The 25,804-nt window shown below is 55.2% G+C and overlaps 1 protein-coding gene across 1 annotated transcript in view; it reads left to right on the top strand.

The window, feature by feature from the left end:
- The window catches only part of SCUBE1 (signal peptide, CUB domain and EGF like domain containing 1), a 188,451-nt gene that overhangs the window by 150,432 nt on the left and 12,215 nt on the right, over nucleotides 1-25,804 (top strand). The window contains exons 9-18 of the mRNA XM_007941796.1: nucleotides 2,780-2,902; nucleotides 6,133-6,249; nucleotides 7,170-7,292; nucleotides 13,227-13,346; nucleotides 13,665-13,757; nucleotides 14,592-14,708; nucleotides 15,465-15,602; nucleotides 16,643-16,846; nucleotides 18,292-18,453; nucleotides 21,672-21,839. Of these exons, the coding sequence (XP_007939987.1) occupies nucleotides 2,780-2,902; nucleotides 6,133-6,249; nucleotides 7,170-7,292; nucleotides 13,227-13,346; nucleotides 13,665-13,757; nucleotides 14,592-14,708; nucleotides 15,465-15,602; nucleotides 16,643-16,846; nucleotides 18,292-18,453; nucleotides 21,672-21,839 (1,365 nt within the window). The remainder of the gene's footprint in view (nucleotides 1-2,779; nucleotides 2,903-6,132; nucleotides 6,250-7,169; nucleotides 7,293-13,226; nucleotides 13,347-13,664; nucleotides 13,758-14,591; nucleotides 14,709-15,464; nucleotides 15,603-16,642; nucleotides 16,847-18,291; nucleotides 18,454-21,671; nucleotides 21,840-25,804) is intronic.

Genomic DNA, 25,804 nt, shown 5'->3' with positions numbered 1-25,804 from the left:
ACAGCCCGAAGGCTGGGGTCCTGTGTTCCGGGGGCTGGGCTCCCCTCAACGCACCTGTGCTCCTGGCCCACAGTATGCCGGCAGAGTCCTGGCTGAGACATCACTCCATTTGATAACACACGGTATTTGAGTTACGTCAAACCGCACTGGCCATGATCTGTTTGGGGCTTTTGGTGCACCTTGTCATGAGTGACGTATGCGCCATACAGCGTTGCCGTGTGGAATTTGCTGGTGTTGATCATCCTCAGACATCCACTCACTGATGTTCAATGCTCAGTTTGTAAGGATACTGATAAAAAAAAAAAAAGGCAATAAGATGAAAACTAAAAAAGATGAGGGTTCAACTTACATCGGAACTGACTTACGACAAAGTCATCAGAATGGGCCTGTTGAAGTCGGGACTGCCTGTAGCTACAGTGAGTGCCTGCTGTGTGCAGAGACGGGAGGGGACTGCCGGAAGCCCTAGCTCAAAGTGGCGGGGCAGGGGGGACGAGGGGTCCCCACGGGGCAATGCCTCAGGCTCCCTCCCGGGGCTGGAGACTGTGGACGGTGAGAACATGAAACAGAAGAAGCCTTCGACAGGGATGCGTCTCAGACAGGCTGGCCAAGGGTGCAGAACAGGGGTGCCCTAGGGCGGGACGCACTGAGTGCCTTGTGTCCCCAGAGTGCCGTCCTGACGGGGGTTCCCAGCTTCCAGAGATGCACTGTGCAGCCAGCCTCCCACACAGGGTCCCTCCTCAGGGATGTTGGCCTTCTCCAAGGTCCTGGACCCCACAGCCAGCTTTTGTGTGGCGGTGATGCAACGTCCTGTGGGAAGCGGGCGTTAGGGCTGCTTGGCAGGTCTCCAGCCCGGTGAGCTTGGTTTGCAGAAGAATCGGTGAGAGCGGCGTGGGGATGTGAAGCCCAAGGTGGGTCTCCGTGATCCCCCTCTGGGCTCTGACTCCCCGTCTAGAGAAAGGGGCAGGTGTGCAGACACCTGGGCGGCACCCACGCTGAGGTCCCACTCGGCAAGGGCTGGACTCTGGCTGGCACTTCCGTCATGGCCGTGTGGTCCACGACAGGGCAGTCCTTCCTGGCTTCCGTGCTGGGAGGGGCCTCCCCCATGGCTTCCTTTTTGCCCCGTGTCGGGGAGAGACCAACGTCTGAAAGGCCCCTCTGGCTTTTGTGACTAATCGCTGGGCTGTGTCTGGGGGGGATGACCGGGAGGGGTCTGGAGGTCAGGGCCCAAGAGGAGCTTTGGAGTAATCCGGCCACTGACTTCTGGGGACGAAGTGTCTCAGGGACAGGACCACTGACGACTCTTCTGGGCCATGCTGACCCGGGACGGGACAAAGTCCAGACCAGGGAGGGGGCCCACGGGTCAGTGGTGCTCAAGGGGAGGGGCCTTGGAGATGTGTCAGCCACTAGGCTGTGCTTGGAGGGACAGAGCACCCTGTCACTAGAAGCGTGCGAGCGGAGTCGTGCGAGCGGAGTCAATCAGGCTGCAACCCACTGCCGTAGAGTCAGTGCCGGCCCACAGCGCCCCTAAAGGACAGAGTGGAACTGCCCCACAGGGTTTCCAAGGCTGTCAATCGTTTTTTTTTTTTTTTAATTGTGATTTGGGTGAAAGTTGACAGAGCAAATTCACTTTCCATACAGCAGCTCACATACACTTTGTCTCATGACATTGACTGTATTTCCCACAATGCAACAGCTCCCCTCCCACCTCCTCCCCATAGTTACCTCTTCCCTGTGTCCATCCCTCCATGGGCTCCTGCCCCCTGAGCTGTCTCCCTGTGCACACACAGCCCTTCTTTCTCCCTGATTGTTCTCTCCAAGGAGTGTATCTACCTCAGGTAAATGTTCAACTCATATGTCAAGGCTATCAGTCTTTATGGAAGCAAAGCCCAAAGCAAACCCACTGCTGTCCAGTCAGTTTGGGCTCACAGTGCCCCCTAGAGGATGAAGTGTTCGCCCCATAGTGTTTCCAAGGCTGTCAGTCGTTGTGGAAGCAAAGCCCAAACCACAAGTACTGCTGATGCGTCTGTCCGCCTCCTAGAGGACAGAGTGGAACTGCCCCAGAGGACTTCCAAGGCTGTCAGTCTTTACGCAAGCGGACTCATCTTACCCCGCTGAGCTGCTAGTAGGTTGCAACTGCTGACCTTTCGGTTGGCAGCTGAGTGCTCTAGCCACTGCCCCACCAGGACTCCTTAGCACTCAGGAGGGGAGCCCTTGCCCCAGGGGTTAGACCAGCTGGTGTGCCAACTGCAGTCACCATTCGTTCAGTGCCTAGTGAAGAACTGGCATGAAAAGGCGGAGGCCGCGGCGGGAGCTGTGACGTCAGGCCAGGCTAGCCCCACCCACTCACTCCGTCTCTTGGTGAGCCGCCAGGGTGCCCTCTCAGCCTGTGTCCTGTCTGTAAAATAGGGCAGTAACAGAAGAGGAAGTTGTTGGGCCCAGCTTCACCCAGCTGGCCCCGTGTCCCCAGACCACCTCCCCGGCTGCTGGAAGGGGATGGCCGCATCTTCATCCCTGTTGTCTTGCCTGGCACAGCAGATGTCAGTTCTGTTCTGTGATGTCATGCGTGCTGGCTGTCCAGGTCTCAGGCAGGGGTAGCAGTGAAGTGTGGGGGGCTGCACCCTTGCAGTGTAGCCCAGCCCGTGAGTCAGGCCCCTGCCCCGTTGTCCAGTTGAGGGGCCTGAGGCCAGCTCGGGGCGGGATGCAGGATGGGATGGCTTGGTGCTGGGCTGTCACCCTCACCGGTGGCAGGAACTCATTCTCCTCCTGTCCCCTCTGCCAGACATCAACGAGTGCCTGGTGAACAACGGTGGCTGTGACCACTTCTGCCGTAACACCGTTGGCAGCTTCGAGTGTGGCTGCCGGAAGGGCTACAAGCTGCTGACCGATGAACGCACGTGCCAAGGTGAGACTCTGGGGGGGGCACCCACTCTTCCTCAGGCATCCCTGGCCCCACCTGGTCCTGCCAGCTCCCCTTCAGGGGGCTGCTGCCGAGAGAGGAAGGGGGTGTGTGGATGGGACTGGTGCACTCTGCCAGCCGGGCCGGAGGGACCTGGTGTAGCTTGTCAGTCCTTAGCCCTTTCTCCTGCGCAGCCTGCTTACCCTGGCCCCCAGGCTGGTCCCTCATCGCTCTAGGAGCCCCTCCCCTTTGTCAGGAATGTCACTCAGCAGCTCGGCCCCGCCCCTGCCCTGCCTGTGGTCCTCGCCTCCTCCAAAGGCTCTGGTTCAGGAGATGGGCTGCTGCCACCTGGTGGAGGGCGTGGCACATTACAGGTGTTCTCCTACAGTCCTGGAGGGTCCCTGGTGCAGCCCTAGAGTACAGGGTTCATGGGAGGACGGCACTGGAATGAAGTCAAAGCGCACAGCCCCGGACCAGTCCAGCAGGACATCAGGATGGAGGGGGAGCCAGAGAGAGGGCAGTGGGGAGGGCAGCAGGGAAGGCTTTCAGGGGAGGCTGACGTTGGTTCAAGGGCTTGAAGGACCACTAGGCATTTTTCCAGAGGTGGCAAGGCTGTCTACCCACCCCAGGGCCTGGGTGCTGGGAGGACCCCAGGGAGCCCTGTGGGGTTGGATGAGGCCATGGGAAGAGGATGAGAGTGTTCATGGGGGGCCAGCTTTAGGAGAAATTGCAGGGGTTAGGGCGGGGCATCCTGGGTGCAGGAGGGGCTGTCTCATTGGTGCTTCTGTGACGTCCCCTTTGGTTTGCCTCCTGGGTGGCAGATGGTCACAGGCTGCATGTGGCTGAGGCTGGGAAGTGGCTTCAGCTTCTGCCTGAGAGAGGGGCTCGGGCTGGCACGGAGCCTAGGAGGCCTTCCCAGATGGGGTTAGGGTTCTGTCCACCCCTCAGGGTGTGGGCCCAGATGGAGCGGGGTCTTTATCAGTCCTAGTCGCTTCTGGGTCTGCCCTGCCTGGTCTGCAGAGGACGGTGGGGGTCCCTCGACCCTGCACTCCCCCCACCTCTGAGAGACGCAGGCTGAGGAGGGGATGAGGCACGCGTCTCCCCCACCTGTCTCCTTTACCCACTTCCAGCCTCTGGCCATGCCTGCCCCTCATCCCACACCTCCCTGTCCTCCCCACCTCCAGCAGGGGCTCACAAGCTCTTCATTTGGGGCCTTATTAAAGGGGCAGGGAGGCCGCATCTTCTGACCTCGTCTAACCCCACAAGACAGAATCACCATCAGTAGCCCAAGGCCTATTCCTGCAAGGCTAGACATGCTGCCTCCCTCCAGCCCTTTCACCAACCCCGACACCAACCATTCCTCTTGCAGCACTCACCGCCTTTCTGCTGGGTTCGATAACTCACTGCAGTGGCCACACAGAACTCACAGATTATGGGGTTTATTATTCAAGTTACAATTCAAGTTCAGGAAAAACGTTCAGTCTCTCTCAGCCCACTGTCTCTCAGCCAACGGTCTCTCACAGTCTCTCTCCCAGCAGTATGTGTCCCTCGGTGTCTCTCTCAGCAATGTGTGTCTCTTGCATCTCTTTCCCAGCAATGCGTGTGTCTCTAAGAAGCATGTGTCTCTAAGGAGTGCATGTCTCTCAGGAGTGCGTTTCTTCTCAGCAGCACATCCTTCTCAGCCAGCAGTCAGAGAGACTTCTGCCTCTAGGAGGCCTCCTTTTGAGCCTGGCAGAGTGGCCAAACTAGCCAATCATAACATCAGAATTCTAAGCACCTGAGAGAGAGCAGGAACCTCCCAGAACATTGCTTTGTGTTGCACCCAACAGAAATACCCCAGGTGGATAACTTTTACAATCAGGAGCTCCTCAGTTCCTCACACCAAATTCCACCATGGAGTTTACAAAGACTTATGGGTAGAAAAGCCATACCAGGTAATTTACTACACTGCAGGCCTTCATAGTAGCGACCCCAGGCACCCCTCCATATGGTCCCCTGGGTGCTGCCCACCCCCAGGAATGGTCCAGAATGAACAACATGTGCAAAGGCACTGAGGCAAGGAGAGCCCAGAGTGACCAAGGGCCAGTGGGGTGGACTCAAGGCCAAGCCCAGGTACCACAAGTACTGGGGGGACTTCCCAGCTCCTCCCAGGGAGGGATGGAGTCCTCTGAGCACTCACAACACAGTTCCTTCCCGTGTTAATGTCATAAACGCATGTATTTATGAACATGTATGAAGTCACATGGGCTCACGTACACGAAGAATAATGGTCAAGTCAGTGTGTTTGGCCCTCAGTCCTCCATCAACTGTCCTGTGGGAGGGATTTTCCTCCAAATGTATGGCTGGGACGGACTTGTTTCCTGTGAACGTGTGGTTCATTTCCTCCTTTCTAGTAACAAGCATCCCATGACCCTTCCTCTTTCCCTTTTCACCCTGGCCCAGGAAGCTCAGAGCCAAATTCCACACACTGTCACTTACCTTGTTAACTCCTAGGGGAAGATTCTTCACCTCCTTTTATTTGTGGTTTTTCCTTGTTTCCTCAAGAGACAACTGGGGGTAATGGGAAAACAGACTGCGGTCAGTGCCCAAGAGGCTGGGGTTCATGTCCTAGTAGCTGCTCTCTGAGGGCCCTTGGGGGAGCCCCAGTCTGTTTCCTCATCTCAAAAGCAGGATAAAGGTCCTGCCAGTGTGGATTAAGCACTGACCCTAATCACACTGAATGTGAGATGGTAAACTTCAGAGACTGTCATATTTATCAGAAGCCCTTCAATTCATGTATTTCTACCCTGCTTGTCTCCAGAAGAGATTGGAGGGGGCTTCGAACCCAGAGAATGAGGTTGTTGTTGTTGTTGTTATGTGCCATCGAGTCAGACCCAACTCATAGTGACCCCTCCTTGGGTTTCCGAGGCAGTATCACTACGGAAGTAGATTGCCTAGTCTTCTTTCCAAGGAGTGGCTGGTGGGTTTTAACTGCCAGCCTTCTGGTTAGCAGTCAAGTGCCTTAGGCACTACGCTACCAGAGCTCCTAGAAAATAAGGTTAATGGGGGCAAAATGGGAAATGAAGCAGCGACCAGAAGTCGGGTGCCTACTGTAAGTCTCTGAGAGAGGGGCCGGTGGCCTGCCAGGCCAAGGCTCTGTCCACGCACAGGTGTGCCTTGACTGAGCGAGTGAGTGGTGGGCATGGCTGCTGCCCGCCCTGAGCCCTCTCCCACCTTGTCTCCCTGTGGCCATGCAGACATTGATGAGTGCTCCTTTGAGCGGGCTTGTGACCACGTCTGCATCAACTCCCCCGGAAGCTTCCAGTGCCTGTGTCACAGCGGCTACACGCTCTACGGGACAACCCACTGTGGAGGTCTGCACCCGCCCGCCAGGCACGCGCCCAGCCACACGGCCGCCCACACGGCACCCCACAGCCCTGCCCAGCCTGGGCCCTGGGGATCTGGGAGGGACCTGACCTGGGCTGGGGCTAGGGCTTCCCTAGCCAAGTGCTGCCTCTGAGCCCACGGCCAGAGGGCATGTGCCAGCCTCCCCATTGCCAGCAGGGCCCTGGGACCAGTGGTCGGAGTGGAAGGGCCCCAAGAGAGGACTCATTTCACCCATGCCTGTCCTACAGGAGGGGACACTGAGGTTGGGAAGGCCAGTGTCACAGTGAGCCCGTGCCCTGGGCCTCTTGAGGCCTGGCAGGATGGGCATTTTCCCCCGGGACACCTCCTCTGCCTCGTAATTGTGTGTGTGACTGTGTGTGGCTGAGTGACTGTGTGACCATGCATGACAGCATGGTTCTGTATGTGACTGTACATGTGATGCTGTGTGGTTATGTGTGTGACCTTACAAGATGGCATGACTGTGTGGGTCTGTGTGTATATGCCTTTGTGACTGTGTGTGTGACCATGTGATTTTATATGCCTATGTGACTGCGTGGCTTAGTGTCAAGTGACTGTGTGGCTGTCTGGTTGTGCATAACTTTGTGACAGTGTGTGTGGCTGTGTGATTGTGTGTATGGCTGTGTGTGGCTGTGTGACTGTGGACTTTGCGTGGCTATGTGATTGTCAGTGTGTGTGTGACTGGCTATGTGTGTGGTTGTGTATATGTGTGACTGTGTGACCATGTGTGTCACTCTGTGTGTGGCTGGTGTCGTACACTGTCTGCATCAGATGACAGTGTCAGGCTGGGGGTGGTGTTGGGGCATCCTGCCCTCCCATCCTGGGGGAGACCCTTGCCCTGCCAGCCCCGGTCCACTCCCTCTTCCCTCACGCCCACCTGTGTTTGCAGACGTGGACGAGTGCAGCGTGGACAACGGTGGCTGTGACCAGGGCTGCATCAACACCAAGGGCAGCTATGAGTGCGTCTGCCCCCCGGGGAGGCGGCTCCACTGGAACCAGAAGGACTGTGTGGGTGAGTGCCCGAGGGCAGGGGAGGGGCCATTCATGGGACAGCCCCTGGAACTCCTTGTGCAAGGGCCTGGGTGCTGGCACCTGGAAGGAACTCTTCCTCCTGGTGCTTGGAGGGCCAGAGTCTTCTCTAAGGTGAATGAGGCAGGGCCGCCTCTCTCTGGGCCTCTGGGTGGTGAGGCAGGGCCCTCTGCTGCCAGGACTTGGGTAGGGTCGAGGGCTGGCAGCAGAGGAGGGCCTCAGGTGGGAGTGCATGCTGGTGTCCACCAGAACCCCAAGTCTGCCAGACCCCACCAGAGGCGACAAAACCAGGCACCTGCTGGCCTATAGTGGAACTCTGGGGTCAGCCAGAGCTGGGGGGTGTGGGGAAACTCACAGGAAGAGTATGGAACCCTTACCACCTTGTCCTGTGCAGGGAGGGGGCCTGTGTGGGGAATAGCTACGTGGTACCCAGCAGTGTCAGGGCCAGGACTGTGGGGTGTGCGGGCAGAGGGTGTCCATCTGTCTGTGCAAACCCTCCAGCTGCCCAGGCCCCAGCCCACAGTGGGGGTAGGAGGCCCCTAGACAAGGGTTCATACACCCCGTGCCAGTGTGCCCAGCCTGGTGGGCCTCTGGGCTGAGTTCTCCCCTATTCCACCACACTGGTTCCACGAACAAGTGCTGACCACCTAACACGCAGGAGTCCCTGGGTGGCACAGCGGTTAAGCGCTCGACTGCTAACCCAAAGTTTGGCAGTTCATATTCACTTAGGCGCCTTAAAAACAGTCCCAGTGATCTCTTCCCCAAAGGGCCACAGCCGTGGAAAGCCCACATGGTGCAGCTCTGCTCTAACAGGCAGGGTGGCCAGCAGTCAGAGCTCACCCAACAGCTACGGTGGCTGCTGTGCAAATAGCAGTGTGCTCCGCTGCTCGCGGAAAGTCGGAGGGTCAGACCCAGAGGCGCCTCAGAGAGAGGCCTGAGGATCCAGTTCAGAAGAGTCAACCCTCGCAATCCCTGGGGAAGCAGTTCTGCCCTCAGCCGCACGGGGTCTCCACGAGTCACAACTGGTGTCTTGACGGCTAAAACCACCATCAGTTTAGAATTTTTATTATCCCAGAAAGAAACCCTGTACCCATCAGCAGTCCTTCCTCATTCCCCCTCAAACCCACTCTCCACCCTGTACCCACCCCTGTCACCAGTAATCTACTTTCGTCTATGGATTTGCCAACTCTGCCCTATGGGGCAGTGGTACTCTGTCCCATAGGGTCACTGTGAGTCAGAATTGACCTGAGAGCAGTTGGTTGTACACATATGTGAGATTTTGTACCTGGTTTATTTCATTCAGCATGTTTTCAAGGTTCTCCCATGCTGTGGCATGTATTGGTACTTCATTCCTTTTCATCACCAAGTAATATTCCATTGTCTAAACATGCCACACTCTGTTAATCCACCCATCAACTCATGGGTGTTTGGTGGATTCCATTTTTCGACTGTTAGGAATAATAACACTATGAATGCTATGGACATCCACGTGCAGGTTGTTGTGTGGTATGTTTCAGTTCTCTGGGAATATACCAGGAGCGGAGTGGCCAGGCCACATAGTAACTCTGTGTTGAGCCTTTTGAGGAACTGCACCAAACTGGTTTCCAAGGCAGCTCCACCATGTTACATTCCCAGCAGCAGTTTCTGTAGATCCCAGTGATCCTTGTTTTCAACCTGACTTTCATTCACTCCATCCTAGTGGGTGAACGCTGGCCCCTTGTTGCACTTCTGGGTTTTATTTCCCTGGTAGCTAGTGGTCTGGGGTATCTTTTCGTGCAGTTACTGGCTCTTTGGATTCCTTCTCTGGAGAAACGTTTATTCATATTTTTTGCCCATTTTGTAATTGGGCTGTTCACCTAATTATTGAATTGTAAGAGTTCTTCACATGTTCAGAGGCAAGCCCAAGTCCCGTCGAGGATACACAGTTTCCAACTACTTCCTCCCATTCTGTGGGTTGTCTTTTCACTTTCTCGATGGTGTTCTTTGAAGCACAGAAGCTTTTAATTTTAACTAAGCCCAATTTATCTGGTTTTTTGTTAATTTAGTTGATTATACTTTAGGTATCATATTTAAGATATGATAGTGCTTCATTGAGGTCTATAATTCATTTTGAGTTAATTTTTGTGTATGGTGTGAGGTAGGGGTCCAACTTCATTTTTTGGCATGTCAGTATCCAGTTGTGCCAGTATTGTTTGTTGAAAAGGCTATTCTTTCCCCTGTTGAATTATCTCAGTATCCTTGTCACAAATTGGTCCATGGTGACCATGAAGGTTTCTTCTAGCTGCTCAGTTGTATTTCATTGATGTATGTATATCTGTCCTTATGCCAGGACCACACCATCTTGACTGCTGTAGCTTTGTAGTAAGTTTTGCAATTGAGAAGTGTGAGTGCCCCAACATTGTTCTTTTTCAAGATTGTTTTAGCTATTCTGGGCCCCTTGGATTTCTGCATGAATTTTAGGACAGCTTCATTTTGAAGATAAGACCATCAACAAACAGTATTGAGTCAGGACTTGGTACTGTCCCAGATATGAGCGCTCCTAAAGTGAAGAAACACAGACAAGATTCTCCTTCAGGAGCACGTAGGAGAGCTGCTGGATGGCCATGTGGGGAGAAAGTAACAAGACACCATAATTGAAGAAAATAATACTGGTTTCCAGTTCACAGTCGGGATCCTACCTCTGTGGCACTCTCTGATTCAGAGGTGGGTCTGGTGCAGTTTCATTCTACTTGGACCCACGATCAACGCCCATGGAAGCAGCAGTCACAACAGCCAGTGACCTATCACATTGGGCAGATCTGCTGCCAAAGACCTCTTTAAAGTTTTAAAAACCAGAGATGTCAGTTTAAGGGCTGTGATGCACTTGACCTAAGCCGTGGTCTTTTCAGTCACCTCCTGTGCATGGGAAAGCAGACATTGGAAAAGGAAGACAGAAGAACAGATGCCTTTGAATTATGGTGTTGGTGGGAGTAACGAACACTATGGACTGGCAGAATGAACGAATCCGCCTACAAAGAAATACAACTAGAAAGCACCTTAGAAACAAGGAGGGAGAGGCCTCTGCTTGCTGACTTCAGACGCGTCATCAGAAAGGACCACTCACTAGAAAAGGACATCCTGTTTGGTGAAGTGGGGAGTCTGCAAAAACACTAGGCCCTTGGTGAGGCGGACGGACACGAGGGAGGCCGTCGTTGAGGCGGACTGACACGAGGGAGGCCCTCGGTGAGGTGGACGTGCACATAAGCCACAACGGTGGAGTAAACACACCAACACTCACACAAGACAGCGCAGGACTGGGCAGCATTTGGCTGTTACCCAGGGTCTCTGTGGGTCAGAGCTACCTCGACAGCAGCTGGCAACAGCAATGGGTACAAGGTCTGAAGATGTCTCGGCCCGCTCAGCCCAGGTTGCCCTGCTGCGCAGCCGGGAGAAAGAGCCTTGACCGACTCCAGGAGACCAGCAGGCCGTTGCTGCTTGCCACGTTGCTCACTGTATGCCCGAGAGCACGGCCTCCCCTTTGCGTGTTCGTAGCAATAGAAGAGTCATGGGCAGTCTGGGAAGGCTCAGTCTGGACTCCTCCAGGCTCTGCTGAAGTTACTCTGCTGCGGTGGTGGGGGCTTTGCCCCAGGGGCTGTTTCTGGTTCATATGTAGTACAGCAACATGAAGCTTTCCGTCAGCTGTCATCCGAGACAGCGAGCTCTGGTGACATGGTGCCTAAGGCAGTTGACTGCTCACCAGAAGGTGGGCGGTTCAAACCCACCAGTCACTCCTCAGAAGGAAGGTTGGTCAATCTATTTCCATAGAGATACTGCCTCAGAAAGCCAAAGGGGGTCTCTATGAGTCGGAATCCGCTCCTCAGAGGTGGGTTAGTTTATCTGATCTGGAAGTCAGAAGGAACAGTGATGGGCTGGGTCCCAGTATTCCAGTGGCTGTAGTGAACCAAACCAGTTCTGGTTCCCAGGCTTTCCACACCTTCCTGTGCCCTCTCACACTTCCGTTTACGATCTTCATCCACATCCCAGCACAGTCAGTCATCCTTACTCTAGGGCAGGCACTCCTTCTCTCTCTCTCTCTCTCTCTGTGTCTCTTCCTCCCTCTCCCTCCTCCCCTCTCCCTCTCCTTCCCCTCCCTCTCTCTCATACTTCTGCTCCATGTGCCTTCCCACTTGCTTTTTAGGGGATTTAAGTGCCACTCAGAGGAGCTGATGCCCTCTGGTAGTGGCAGTGACAGCCAGTGAGGTGGCCTCAGGCTGAGACTTTATGCCGCTCATCAGCTAAGGAAGTTTGCCCGGTACTGTCCCCTGCATGCAGCAGACACACATCTCCTGAGTCAGACACAAAGCACCTTATTCCTCAGGATGCAGCAGCATCATGACGGCCTGTTTGCAGGGCCCACAGGGGTGACATGGAGGGGCCCAGTGCACCCACCGTGGATCCATGTTGCAGTTGAGGGTGACAGCATGTTTGCAGGGCCCACAGGGGTGGCGTGGAGGGGACAGTGCACCCACCATGGGTCTGGGCCATAGCTGTAGATGACAGCATGTTTGCAGGGTCCACAGGGGTGACATGGAGGGCCCAGTGCACCCACCGTGGGTCTGTGTTGCAGTTGAGATTGACAGCATGTTTGCAGAGTCCTTGGGGGTGGCGTGGAGGGCCCAGTGCACCCATCGTGGGTCTGTGTCATAGTTAAGGGTGACAACATGCTTGTAGGGCCCACAGGGTGATGTGGAGGGCCCCAGTGCACCCACCATGGGTCTGGGCCATAGCTGTAGGTGACAGCATGCTTGCAGGGCCCACAGGGGTGGCGTGGAGGGCCCAGTGCACCCACTGTGAATCTGGGCCGTAGCTGAGGGTGACTAAGCTGAGGGACTCACCACCTTAATAATGGTGAGCCTTTGGCACGCACCCTCTTTGTCCAGAGCAAGGTGTCATCCTGTCCTGTGGGGTTTCTCACTGTGTGACCTCCCTGAGTGGCCTGGGTGCAATGCAGGCAGTCATTTATGTTGTTGGGATGCCTGGCAAGAACATGCTGACACACTCAGTGCCCTGGTGGACGGAGAGCTGGGGCCATCCCTGGGCGGGTGCTCCCTGGGCGGGTGCTCCCTGGGCTCATGCTCCCTGGGCGGATGCTCCCTGGGCTCGTGCTCCCTGAGCGGATGCTCCCTGGGCGGGTGCTCCCTGGGCTCGTGCTCCCTGGGCAGGTGCTCCCTGGGCGCATGCTCCCTGGGCGGGTGCTCCCTGGGCACGTGCTCCCTGGGTTTGTGCTCCCTGGGCGGGTGCTCCCTGGGAAAGTGCTCCCTGGGCTCGTGCTCCCTGGGCGGGTGCTCCCTGGGCGCGTGCTCCCTGGGCGGGAGCTCCCTGGGCACATGCTGAGGGTCCTCTTTGGTGACTGTTTGTGCGTCCTCATCCTTCTGTTTCTTCACAAACATGGAGCATTGTGCCTCCAGTGGCCCTTTCTTCCGGCAGACCTCTGGGAACAGGGCACTCTCGGTCTTGTTCTTATTTCAGAGACCAGAGGTCTCATCTGGAGGCCGTGAGCTTATTTTCTTCTAGGTTACTGACTGGAAGGTGTTTTGAAAGTGCCCAGCCGTGTGTTGAAGGCCACCTCAGCCAGCAGCCTCACGTTGGGCACCTCCCTGGAGAACCTGGCCCTGCCTTGGGGAGCCTGTGGTCCAGGGGAGTGGGTGTGGCCCCTTAAAGACGGCCCAGACTGGAGTCTGAGGGAACAGGGAGCAGACCAGCTCTGGGGGGTGCCGCCTCAGGTCGGAGGGATCCGGGTTCTGTCATCGCTGGGCCCCTTCCCACCACAGCATCTGGCCCCAGGAGAGAGGTGTGAGGGCGTCCAGCTGGCCCATGCCCGGGGAGAGCCTCCACCTCACTCTCCTTCAAGCCCCTGCTGTGTCTTCCTTCTCCTCAGAGACCGGGAAGTGCCTCTCGCGCGCTAAGGCCTGGCCCCAGGCCCAGCTGTCCTGCAGCAAGATGGGTGCGGTGGAGAGCTGCGTCCTGTCCTGCCCGGCCCACACTCACTTCATGCCAGGTAACCCGAGGCCGTCCTGGCTGGCAGGCTGGGTGGGGCCTCCTTCCCTGGGGTCCAGCCCCTGCTCCCTGCTGGTCTGCAGGAGAGAGAACTGGGGCCCACCCTGGCCAGACTCACTAAGGGACCCAGCACCATCTTGTTCTCTGTGGGGCTCGGGCTCCTTCCTGATAGATCTGGCGGGCTCCTTCCTGCCCAGCCCTTACCCTGTGGCAGAAAGGCATGGACGTAAGGGTCAAGCCGGACCTGCATCTCATCCAGGGACCCGGGGGCCTGGAGATGGGTGCCCCAGGCCCACCTCACCCCCTGGCCCCTCTGCAGACTCGGAGAACAGCTACGTCCTGAGCTGCGGTGTTCCGGGTCTCCAGGGCAAGACGCCGCAGAAGCCCAGCGGCACCGGGCCCCGCTGCTCAGGTAGCCCCTTGGACTGCCCATGCCACGCACCCCGGGTGGCCCCTTGACTTCATGTCCAGCACCACGCCGGAGGGAGAAGGACCCAATGAGCAGGGCCACGACCTAGAAGCCAGCAGGCTGCAGCCAGGGCCCTGGACTGTGGGAGGGCCTTCTGGCTCTGAAGTTCTGGCCCCCGACCAAGGTCATTCAGGGGCATCAAAATGCCAAGTCCATGGATGCTGTGTCCATAAAGTGAGGCCATTGGATTCTAGCATCTCCTGTCTGAATTCCCCTGAAGGTTGTACCCAGGAGGGCCAAGGCACGGGGACGGGGGAGGGTGTGGACAGCAGGTCTCAGGCCACGGATGCAGCTTAGGAGAGGGGTGTGTCTCCAGCAGCTCTTCCAGGTGCCGCGGGCACTTGACCCACACGTGATGTGGCGGGAGGGTTCCTCAGTCCTACGGGCTGTGCTTTGATGCATGGAGGAACCCGCATTTCTGGGCGTCTGTAGTATTCAGAACCCCCCCTTCCTTGTTTCCCTCATTCACTGCCTTGGTGGTGGGGGAGGAGGGGCGAGTCACAGAGGACCCCTTCCTGGCTGTGCTGCCCCTGGTCTTGAACTCGAACCCACCGCCCCTGCTTTTACCTTTTTCAGGCCTTGCAGGGAGAGGTGGGGCAGCAATGGTTCCCACTCCCCTGGGAGGGCCATCGGGTTTGAGTGACCTCCCCGTGTGTCTGTCCCCGGTCATCAGGCCACACGCAGACCCCCAGACACTCCACATAGCAGCCGCCCGCCCCCACCACCTCCTTGCCCACAGCAGAGGCCATCACCTGGGGGGATCTTGGCTCTTCCCAGACGCTCCGGGCACCCCCATCAAGCAGAAAGCCCGCTTCAAGATCAGGGACGCCAAGTGCCACCTCTGGCCGCGCAGCCACGAGAGAGCCAAGGAAGCCCCTCAGCAGCCACTGCTCGGTGAGTGGCCATTCTGGTGCCAGCCCACACAGGGAGGGGGACAGCCCTCGTCCCTGGGGGTTTCTCTGTGTTCCCCACCAGGATCCTGTAGCCCCGCTGCCCTGCCTGCCTCACGGTACACGGCAAACTATAGACAATGGTGGTGTCTCTTGGGAAGAAGCCAGCGTTTGAGGGGGAAAACGGGTGCCCCAGCCCACCTGGGCCTCATCGTCCCTGCTCGCCCAGAGCAAAGGCTTTCTCAGCAGCCCGCCCTGTAAGTGGGGGGATTGCAGGGCCCCCTCAACAACTCCCAAGTGACTGGAGGACCAGGTACTCCAGGCCAGGGAAAGGGCCCAGGGAGGCATCCCAGCTGTTTCTAAGAAGGTTCTGGAAGACCTTAAGATTTGTTCTCAAACCTGACAAGACTCACAGCCCTCTGCAGGCCTGGCTTGGGTCTGAGTCTCCAAGGGGGAGCCAAGCCCTCCGCAGGCCTGGCCTAGAGTTCAAGTGCCTGGAGGGGGCCAGGCCCTCTGCAGGCCTGGAGCTCCTGTCAGCGTCCTCACCAGGTGCCCAGTGTGCAGGGCGTGTGGACTCAGAAGGGCCTGACTCAGCCACCCACTCCCCGTTAGACCTTCCACCAGCCCTGGCCTCTTCCAGCCTCGGTTTCCCCATCTGCACCTAGACTGTTAGGCAAGGCAGGCCCTTTCCGATGTCTCTGTCCAAGGACCCTGCTCCCTGCCACCTTTCCATGCCACAGCAGTCCCTTCCCTTATCCAGACAATTGCCACGTGACTTTCATGACCCTCAAGTGCGACTCCTCCAAGAAGAGGCGTCGCGGCCGCAAGTCCCCGTCCAAGGAGGTGTCCCACATCACAGCGGAGTTCGAGGTGGGGATGAAGATGGAGGAGGCATCAGGTGGGTGAGGGGCTCCCTCACGGGCCTGCTGAGGGCTCCCAGCCAAGCCACATCCACTGGAGGCCCGGGCCAGCCAGGCAAGCAGGGCACTGGCTGAGGTCCACATGGGGTCTCCAAACAGCTGCCTGGAGCCCAGCATGGAAGAGGCAGCCCAGAGGCAAACAGAGGAGGGGGTTCAAGGGACCGCGGAGACGGCTCCTAGCCCTCCACGTTCTCAGCAGGCCTGAAAGGGCTAATGCCTGCAGCTGCCCGGAAAGGTTGAGCCAAGGACCCTTCCCGGTTCCAGACAAGGGCCTGAAGTGCTGGCTGTGCTTTAACCCAGGGCTTTCCTCTGGGCTGCAAATGATGTTCACTGTGACAGAGGAGCTGAGATCAGTCACAAACGTGTACCGTGCGTGCCTGGCCCTGGGCTGGGCACCACGGGGAGAGGGTACCAGGCTATGGTCCGTGTTGTAGTGGGGCTTCCAGGCCAGGGAACATCAGACATCAGATGGGGGGAGGCATGGGGACAAACAGGCACAGAGCCGAGGCCTCCTCAGTGTGGAGTCAGAGACGACTTCTCATAAGAGGGACCCCTGGAAACAGCAGGGAACAGCACTCAGGCAGAAGGAATAGCATATGCCAAGGTACGGTCAGGGAGCAGTGGAGGAAGGGGCAGTGCAGCTAGAAGTGAGTGTTGGGCCTTAAGGCTGGCAAGGCAGGCAGAGGCCAGATTACAAGGGCTTAGGGTTCAAAGCCTGGGAGCTGGACATTGTCCTGGGAGCAGGGTCTGAGCGGCAGGCAGAAGTCCCTGCTCAGTGGGTTGTGTTCCAGGGAGGTGACGCGATGTGGGCAGAGGCCTGGGTGTGTACTCGGCTCTCAGCCCCCGCCTCTCCGAGCCTTAGTTGCCTCACCTGTCAGCAGCCCCTGGCCCTGGAGTTGCTGTGGGGACTAGGTGAGGTAAGCCAGTGGAGGTCCAGCCAGGACGTTCTCAGTGGGTGGCTGCTGCCAGCAGGGCTGGGGCTGTGGTTACTCCCGCTCGGCCTCTCCCGCCCCTGCAGACACCTGCAAGGCAGACTGCATGCGGAAGCGAGCCGAGCAGAGCCTGCAGGCCGCTGTCAAGACCCTGCGGAAATCTATCAGCCGGCAGCGGTTCCACATCCAGATCTCGGGCACTGAGTATGAGATGGCCCAGCCGCTGGCCAAGGCCACGGAGGGACAGGGGGCGTGCAGCACAGGCCAGGTGCCTCAGGAGGGCAAGTGCGGTGAGTCCCTTCTGTGGCCACTCCAAAGTGGACTTGTCACACGATCTCTGTCTTTCCCTCCACGTGCTCCCCTGGGTGAGCAGCAGTGGGCACACAGAGAAGACGTTGTGGGGGGGGACGGTAAGAAGGCCCGCAGAGGGACCAACAGCACTCACAACGATAGTTTCAACCAAAGAGTGCTAGTGCCGTGTGGCGGAGCACAGGGCCATTAGGCCGCCGTGCGGGGACAGGACGTGAGCAGGCTCCTGCCCGGGGTGGAGTGTGGCTGGAGGACGCGTCCCAGACAGAGGAGGACACTGGACCTGGCTCCTCCCGTTCCCTGGCTGGTTGTCCATTCCTGTCGTTACTAACTTGGAGGCCCAGGTTTTGCCCAGCTCAGCCAGCAGGCGCCCCATCAAGCCGGCATCTTGTGCCCTCTCGACATGTCCCCCTCACTCGGTGAACATTCCCTGACTTCCTGGCACTGCAAGGTGTTTCAGATTCAGCTTGTTCCTTCCCCACACCCGGCCTTGGATCCTTTTAGAAGAGCGTGCTCTGTAGACACTAAGATCTGGGTGCTTGGGTACTCACTGCTACTGAGTTAACCATTGCTTCTAGGACTGTCGGTGGACGGAGCTAGGAAAGCCAGGTGTGATGTATCTGTGTACAAACACAGGCATACGCACACCTTACCTCTGCTAGTTCTGTGGCTGTGGTTGCATATGTAACAAAACCATGAGTTCCCACCAATACCCCCAGTTCCAATTCCGTTACCTCAAGGTTCTTGCTAACCGTCACCCATCCATGTTTATAAATATCTTCACCCACAGTGAGAATGTTACTCCCTTTCTCCATAATTCACTTATTTGCTCACAAGTTTACTTACTGGCTCCATGTAACCAGCCTCCCAAGCACATTAGTTCTCTCTTCAGCCCCCGGCCCCACACCTTCCCCTGAGGGCCCAGCACCCTCAACCCCTCCTCATACTGCCCGTGTCCTCAGGTGAAAGGGGACAGGAGGGGAGGGAAGTGGGTGAGGTTCTGGATAAAATGACTGCGCGCATCCAGGTGGGCACATCCAGGGGCAGTTTGGTAAACAGGCCAGGAGGCCAGGGCTGGAGGCAAGATGGGAAGCTGTCTGGTCTGACATCACCAGAGAGAGAAAGAGGTCCAGGCCGAGCCCCACAGAACACAGGCTGAGGCACAGGATCTCAGAGGACCCTGAGAAGGGGAGGAGAGAAGGGGGAAGGCACCAGGTCGACCTCCAGGGCCCTCACAGGTGGCTGCAGCCTGGCACAGGGGACACACGGAGTCCTGGCTCTTCTGGGATGGGCCTGGGCCCATCTGTGCCCTCAAAGCACCAGGCGTGAGGCCTGTGCCTGGTATAGAGACCTGGGGAGTGGCACCTGGCAGACAGCGCGCCCAACCCCCACTCTCCTCCAGCCTCTCTCCCCTCTTCCTCTGCAGTGAGCTGTGGGCCTGGCACCTACTTCAGTGGTGAACCCGGCCAGTGCGTGCCCTGCACACCAGGAACCTATCAGGACATGGACGGCCAGCTCAGCTGCACACCGTGCCCTAGCAGTGACGGGCTCGGCCTGGCAGGTGCCCGCAACGTGTCCGAGTGTGGAGGCGAGTGTGGGCCCACCCTGGAAGCAGAGGCGAGCGGGGGGGCAGGGCTCCTCCCACTTCTACTGTGGCCCCCAAAGCAAAGGCCCGTGTGCCCAGCAGGACCGTACAGAGTGGTGCTTGAAGCTCTTCGCTGTTTCCCAAGCATTTCACAACCTCAGTGCAGCTACTGCTCCCAGAGTACCTGACACATGACAGGGTCCACGCATGGCTCGGAGGACACGTGGTTAGTACATGACACATGGCAGGGTCCACGCATGGCTCGGAGGACACGTGGTTAGTACATGACACATGGCAGGGTCCACGCATGGCTCAGAGGACACATGGTTAATACATGACACATGACAGAGCCCCAACATAGCTTGGAAGACAGGCGGTTAATACATGACAGGTGACAGCCCCCATGTGGCTCAGAGAACATGTGGTTAGTACATGACACAGGACAGAGCCCCCATGTGGCTCAGAGGACACATGGTTAATACATGACACATGACAGAGCCCCCACGTGGCTCGGAGGACACTCAGTTAGTACATAACACAATACAGAGCCCCAACCTAGCTTGGAAGACACCTAGTTAGTACGTAACACAAGACAGCCTGGCATGGCTTGGAACACAGGTGGTTAATACATGACAGATGACAGCCCCCATGTGGCTCAGAGGACACATGGTTAGTACATGACACAAGACAGAGCCCCTACGTGGCTTGAAGAACATGCATTTAATACATGACACATGACAGAGCCCCCACGTGGCTCAGAGAATACATGGTTAACACACAACCCATGACAGAGCCCACACGTGGCTCAGAGAATACATAGTTAATACACAACCCATGACAGAGCCCACACGTGGCTCAGAGGATATGTGGTTAATACATGACACATGACAGGGTCCACACATGACTCAGAGGACATGCAGTTAATACATGGCATGATAGAGCCCCCATGTGGCTTAGAGGACACTCAGTTAGTACATAACACAAGACAGAGCCCCAGCGTGGCTTGAAGGACAAGCATTTAATACATGACACATGACAGAGCCCCCACGTGGCTCAGAGAATACATGGTTAATACACAACCCATGACAGAGCCCACACATGGCTTAGAGGACATGTGGTTAATACATGACACATGACAGCCTCCACGTGGCTCAGAGGACATGTGCTTAATACATGACACATGACAGTGTCTACACATGGCTCAGAGGATACATGGTTAATACGTGACACATGACAGGGTCCACATGTGGCTCGGAGGGCATGCAGTTAATACATGGCATGATAGAGCCCCCATGTGGCTTGGAGGACACTCAGTTAGTACATAACACAAGACAGAGCCCCAACGTGGCTTAGAAGAGAGGCTGTTAATACATGACAGATGACCGAGCCCCCGTGTGGCTCAGAGGACATGTGGTTAATATATTACACATGACAGCCTCCACGTGGCTCAGAGGACATGTGCTTAATACATGACACATGACACAGCCCCCATGTAGGTGAGAGGACACACAGTTACTACATGACAGATGACACAGCCCCATGTGGGTGGGAGGACGTGCAGTCACTACATGGCAGATGACAGAGCCCCCACGTGGCTTGGAGGACACACAGTACATGACAGGTGACATAGCCCCCATGTAGGTGGGAGGACGTGCAGTCACTACATGACAGACAGAGCCCCCACATGGCTCGGAGGACACACAATTACTACATAACAGATGACAGAGCCCCCATGTGGGGGACAGTCAGTACATGACAGATGCTACAGCCCCCCCACGTGGCTCAGAGGACACACAGTACATAACTGATGATACAGCCTCCACGTGTCTCAGAGGAAACACAGTCACTACATGACAGATGACAGCCCATGTGTCTCAGAGGACACGCAGTTAGTACATGACAGAAGACAGAACCCCCACGTGGCTGAGAGGACACGCAGTCAGTACGTGACAGATGACAGCCTACACACATGGTTGAGCAGACGCTGTGGTTAACAAGCGCTGCATCTATCTCAGGACTGGTAACCTTTGCCCCCTACGGTTTGGGAAGGATTTTACAGAGGACAGGCCCTCTCCTATATGGATATCTCACAGTTTATGACGAGGTCGCTGTGTCTCTGGTTGACCACACGTACATTTTATGGAGCCCACCATCATCATCAAACCCCTCGCAGGCTGCACCACACCTTGCATGTCAGAGACCTTGCCCACGTGCCCCAAGAGGGAATGGACGCTCTTTTCACTTCACCAAGCAGTTCTGTCGCAAAGGGCCTTTGCTCCCCACTCCCCACCTGTGACACGGCTCACAGCCTCTCGTCCGCCTCCCTCCCGGGGCCCCTGGAGGATCACCCTAGGGAACAGGTTGGGAAAGGCTCACCGTCCTGAGGAATGCAGGGTACCTGGGGGGGTGAGATGGGTCCTGTGGGCAGTGGCGACCTGGACAGGACCTGCTTCCCACGCCACCCCCACCCTGCCGTGTCTGGAGAGAGAAGAGCCCCAAGCCCAGTGCTGAGACTTTGCAGGCTGGTGGGCAAACCCTGGTCCACAGCCGCTGGCAGAGTGTGACTTCCACCCCAGGGAGGAATGGGGGCCGTGGCAATCACAGGGTGGGGCCTGGTGGAGTATCACCATGGTTCGAAGCCCAGGGCCTGGGCCGAAGGCACACCACGACCACCACCCACCCAGTGCCAGAAGCCCTGTGCACCTAACCTTCTGCTCAAATGTTACAATGTTCTCTGTGGGGTGGAGCTGGCTTTTCTGCTGCCCTGGCCCTTTGCCCCAGCTGTGCTCTTGGGGACCTCACAGGCCCTCCTGCCCCTGCTCTGGGGCACCTGCAGATGGACGGGGCAGCGGTCAGCCCTGAGCCTTCTCTGGCAGCCTTAACTCCCCCAGCACCTCCTGAAGCCACCTGTATGGCTTGTCCCCCTGGGGAGGGTGCCCCTAAAGTAAATGTTCTCGTGCTACATGGGGCCTGGGCATCCACTGTGCCCTTGAACACCCTTCCTGCTGGTGGGAGGAGTAAAGCCAGGCTTGGCCAAGGCCACATCCCGACTGGGGCCCAGGCCTCCCACCACCCGGGCCGCAGTGTCCCTGGCCTGGGCTGCCTTGGTGGCTTCTTCTCCAGGAGCAGGCTGGGGCTGAGAGCAGGCCTTGGTACCACCCACGGTCTCAGCAGCTGCATGTCCACCCCTGCCGGCCTGAGCCATGACCTCTCACTTCCAGGCCAGTGCTCTGCCGGCTTCTTCTCCACCGACGGCTTCAAGCCCTGCCAGGCCTGCCCCGTGGGCACATACCAGCCCGAGCCGGGGCGCACAGGCTGCTTCCCCTGTGGAGGGGGCCTGCTTACCAAGCTCGAGGGTGCCACCTCCTTCCAGGACTGTGAGACCAGAGGTGAGGATACCGTGTTCTCATGGGTGCCCATCACAACACTGTCACAGTCACACACTCACACCCACACTCACACTCATTCACACTAACACACATCCGCACACACTCATACCTACACACACTCAAACACTTTTTTTTTCCTAATTGTGATTTGGGTGAAAATTTACAGAGCAAATTCACTTTCCATACAGCAGTTCACATACACTTTGTCTCATGACATTGACTACAATTTACCCCAATACAACAGCTCCCCTCCCACTTCCTCCCTATAGTTACTTCTTCCCTGTGTCCTTCCCTCCGTGCACTCCTGCCCCCTGAGCTGTCTCCCTGTGCATAAGCAGCCCTTCTTTCTCCCATGATTGTTCTCTCCAAGTAGTATATCTACCTCAGGTAAATGTTCAGCTCATATGCCTGTCTTTTGTTTGGCTAGAAGCCACAGGAGTGGGTTCAATTTCAGACCTGAAGGGGAGCTAGGGGTTATAGTCTTAGGGGTTCCACCAGGCTCCATCAGATCAGCAAACCTGATGCTTTTTTCTTAAATGATTTTGAGTTTTGTTCCGCATTGTTCTCCCTCTCTACCCAGGATCTCCTACGTAGATCCCTCTCCTACACTCACACACTTACACACTCATTCATACACCCTTACACTCACAGTCTTACTCACACACTCTTACATCACACACACACACACACAAACACTCTCACTCTGACACACAGTGTGGACCGGTCCCAGAACACCTCTCCTTCCTTGTCTCTGGCCAGCCTCCAAGGAGGGCCTCACAGGGGAGGAGCCTGGGCCATGAGGCTGTGGACACTGGTGACCAGGACGTGCCACACACTAGGAAGGGACAACAGGGAGCCACCCCAAAGGGCCTGGGAATCGAGAAGGAAAAGTGGGCTCAGGAGTACCACATGGGAGCCACCATCGGGTCAGGACACTTGGGGAGGGTGTCTCAGAACTGGGGACACTTGAACCCCATCTTGAAGGAAGGTGGCAATACATGAAGTACACAAGGCGTCCCCATGGCAAGCAGCAGGGGCCCCCCAGCTCTCTCCCCTCACACACATTGACTCACACAGAGTCACACGTTCACGCCCACACTCACACTCATTCACACTAACACACACCCGCACACATTCATACCCACACACAGAGTTGGCAACTATGAATTTGGGGGGATTCCATCCTTTTCTATGCTTTGGAATAGGATTGGTGTCAACTCTCTCTGAATGTTTGCTAGAATTCTGCCATAGTCGGCAGACCCCCCACACACACTCCTCCCTCACCAGCCCTCCACCCCTCCCATTCTCACTGAGATGTTAGGGCCCTGATGAGACCTCTCCAGCCACCCCACATCCACGTGCCCTCCCAGGCCCCTGGTAGCCATCCACAAGGGCTGGACCACCCCTCCTGTGGGAGCTGCCACCCACTTTGCTGCCCTCAGAGCTCTCACCTCTTCTAGATATTTCACTGGGTATGTAACTGCCCTTAACCCTTCCATCCTTAAAAAACCCAACTCTAGAAATGAGATGGGTGACATCACAACAGAACCAACTGAAATAAAAAGGTTAGTATCAGGATACTATGAAGAACTGTACTCCAACAAATTTGAAAACCTACAAGGAATGGACAGATTTCTAGAAACACACTAAACTAACACAGACTGAGGTAGAAAATTTGAACATATCCATAACAAAAGAAGAAATTGAACAGGTCATTTAAAAAATTACTACCAAAAAAAAAAAAAAAAAGTCCTGGCCCAGATGGTTTCACTGCAGAATTCTAGCACATATTCAGAGAAAGCTGACACCAATCCTACTCAAACTATTCCAGAGCATAGAAAAGGTTGGAATCCCCCAAAATTCATTTTATGAAGCAAGCATAACCCTGATTCCAAAACCAGGCAAAGACACCACTAGAAAGAACTACAGACCAATATCCCTCATTAATATAGATGCAAAAATCTTCAATAAAATCCTAGGCAATAGACTCTAACAATGTATCAAAAAATAATATATCATGACCAAGTGGGATTTATACCAGGTATGCAAGGATGATTCAACATTAGAAAAACAATCAACGTCATCCATCACACAAATAAAACAAAGGAAAAGAACCACATGATAGTATCAATTGATGCAGAAAAGGCATTTGATAAAATCCAACACCCATTCCTGATCAAAACTCTCAGAAAAATAAGAATAGAAGGGAAATTCCCTAACATAATGAAGGGTATCTATGCATAACCAACAGCCAAAATTGTGTTCAACAAAGAGAGACTGAAACCACTCCCCTTGCCAACAGGAGCCAGACATGGATGCCCTCTATCACCACTTCTATTCAACATTGTATTAGAAGTCCTAGCCAGGGCAGTAAGACAAGAAAGGGAAGTAAAAGGCATCCATATTGCTAAGGAAGAAGTCAAACTATCTCTATTTGCAGATGATAGGATCCTCTACATAGAAAACCCAAGAGACTCACCAAGAAAACTACTGGAACTAATTGAAAGATATAGCATAGTGGCAGGATAGAGGATCAACATACAAAAATCAGTTGGATTTTTCTATACCAGCAAAGAGATCTCTGAAAAGGAAATCAATACCATTTAAAATAGCTATCAAAAAGATCCACTACTCATCAATGCCAGTTTGTCACACTGTGGTAGCTTGTATGTTGCTATGAGGCTGGAGGCTGTGCCACCAGTATTTCAAGTACCTGCTGGGTCACCCATGGTGGACAGGTTTCAGCGGCACTTCCAGACTAAGACAGACTCAGAAGAAGGAAGAGGTCATCCATTTCTTAAAGAATTGGCCAGTATGAATATGAACCTTATGAATAGCACTGAAATACTGTCTGATATATTACTGGACAACTTTATGAATAGCCCTGAAACTTTGTCCAACACAGTGCCAGAAGATGAGCCCCTCAGGTCAAAAGGCACTCAGGATACAAGTGGGGAAGAACTTCCTCCTCAAGACAGAGCCGACCTTGATGACGTGGACATAGTGAAGCTTTGGGGACTCCCATTTGCTGATGTGGCTCGACTCAAAATGGGAAGAAACAGCTGCAGGCATCCATTAATAATTGGAACATGGAATGTATAGAGTAGGAACCAAGGAAAATTGGAAGTTGTCAAAAATGAAGTGGGACGCATAAAGATTGATATCCTAGGCATTGGTGAGCTGACATGGACGGGTTTTGGGCATTTTGAATCAGAGAACCATATGATCTACTATGCCAGGAATGACAATTTGAAGAGGAATGGCGTGACAGTCATCATCACAAAGGGTGTTTCAAGATCTATCCTGAAGTACAATGCTCTCAGTCATAGGATTATATCCATATGCCTATAAGGAAGAGCAGTTAATTCCTTATGCCTATAAGGAATACTATTATTCAAATTTACACACCAACTACTAAAGCCAAAGATGAGGAGATTGAAGATTTTTTTAACAACTTCTGAAATTGACCAAATGTGCAATCAAGATGTATTGATTTCTTGTGACTGGAATGCAAAAATTGGAAACAAAGAACAATCACTGATAGTGTGACAATATGGCCTTTGTGATAGAAATGACACAGGAGATCGCATGATAGAATTTTGCAAGACCAATGACTTATTCGTTGCAAACGCTTTTTTTCAACAACACAAACAGTAGCTAAACACATGGACTTCTCCAGACGGAGTACACAGGAATCCGATGGACTACATCTGTAGCAAGAGGCGATGGAAAAGCTCAATATCTTCAGCGAAAACCAGGCCAGGAGCTGATTGTGGAACAGACCATTAGTTGCTCATATGCAAGTTCAAGTTGAGCTGAAGACAATTAAAAGAATCCATGAGAGCCAAACTATGATCTTGATTACGTCCCTCCTGAATTTGTTGTTGTTGTTGTTGTTATGTGCCGTCGAGTCGGCCCCGACTCATAGCAACCCCTCCTTGGGTTTCCGAGGCAGTATCACTACG

The sequence above is a fragment of the Orycteropus afer genome, unplaced genomic scaffold, assembly GCF_000298275.1.
Source record: "Orycteropus afer afer isolate SDZICR_OR568_19922 unplaced genomic scaffold, OryAfe1.0 scaffold00083, whole genome shotgun sequence".
NCBI classification, from domain to species: Eukaryota; Metazoa; Chordata; class Mammalia; order Tubulidentata; family Orycteropodidae; genus Orycteropus; species Orycteropus afer.
This window is presented reverse-complemented; position numbering and strand designations above follow the sequence as displayed.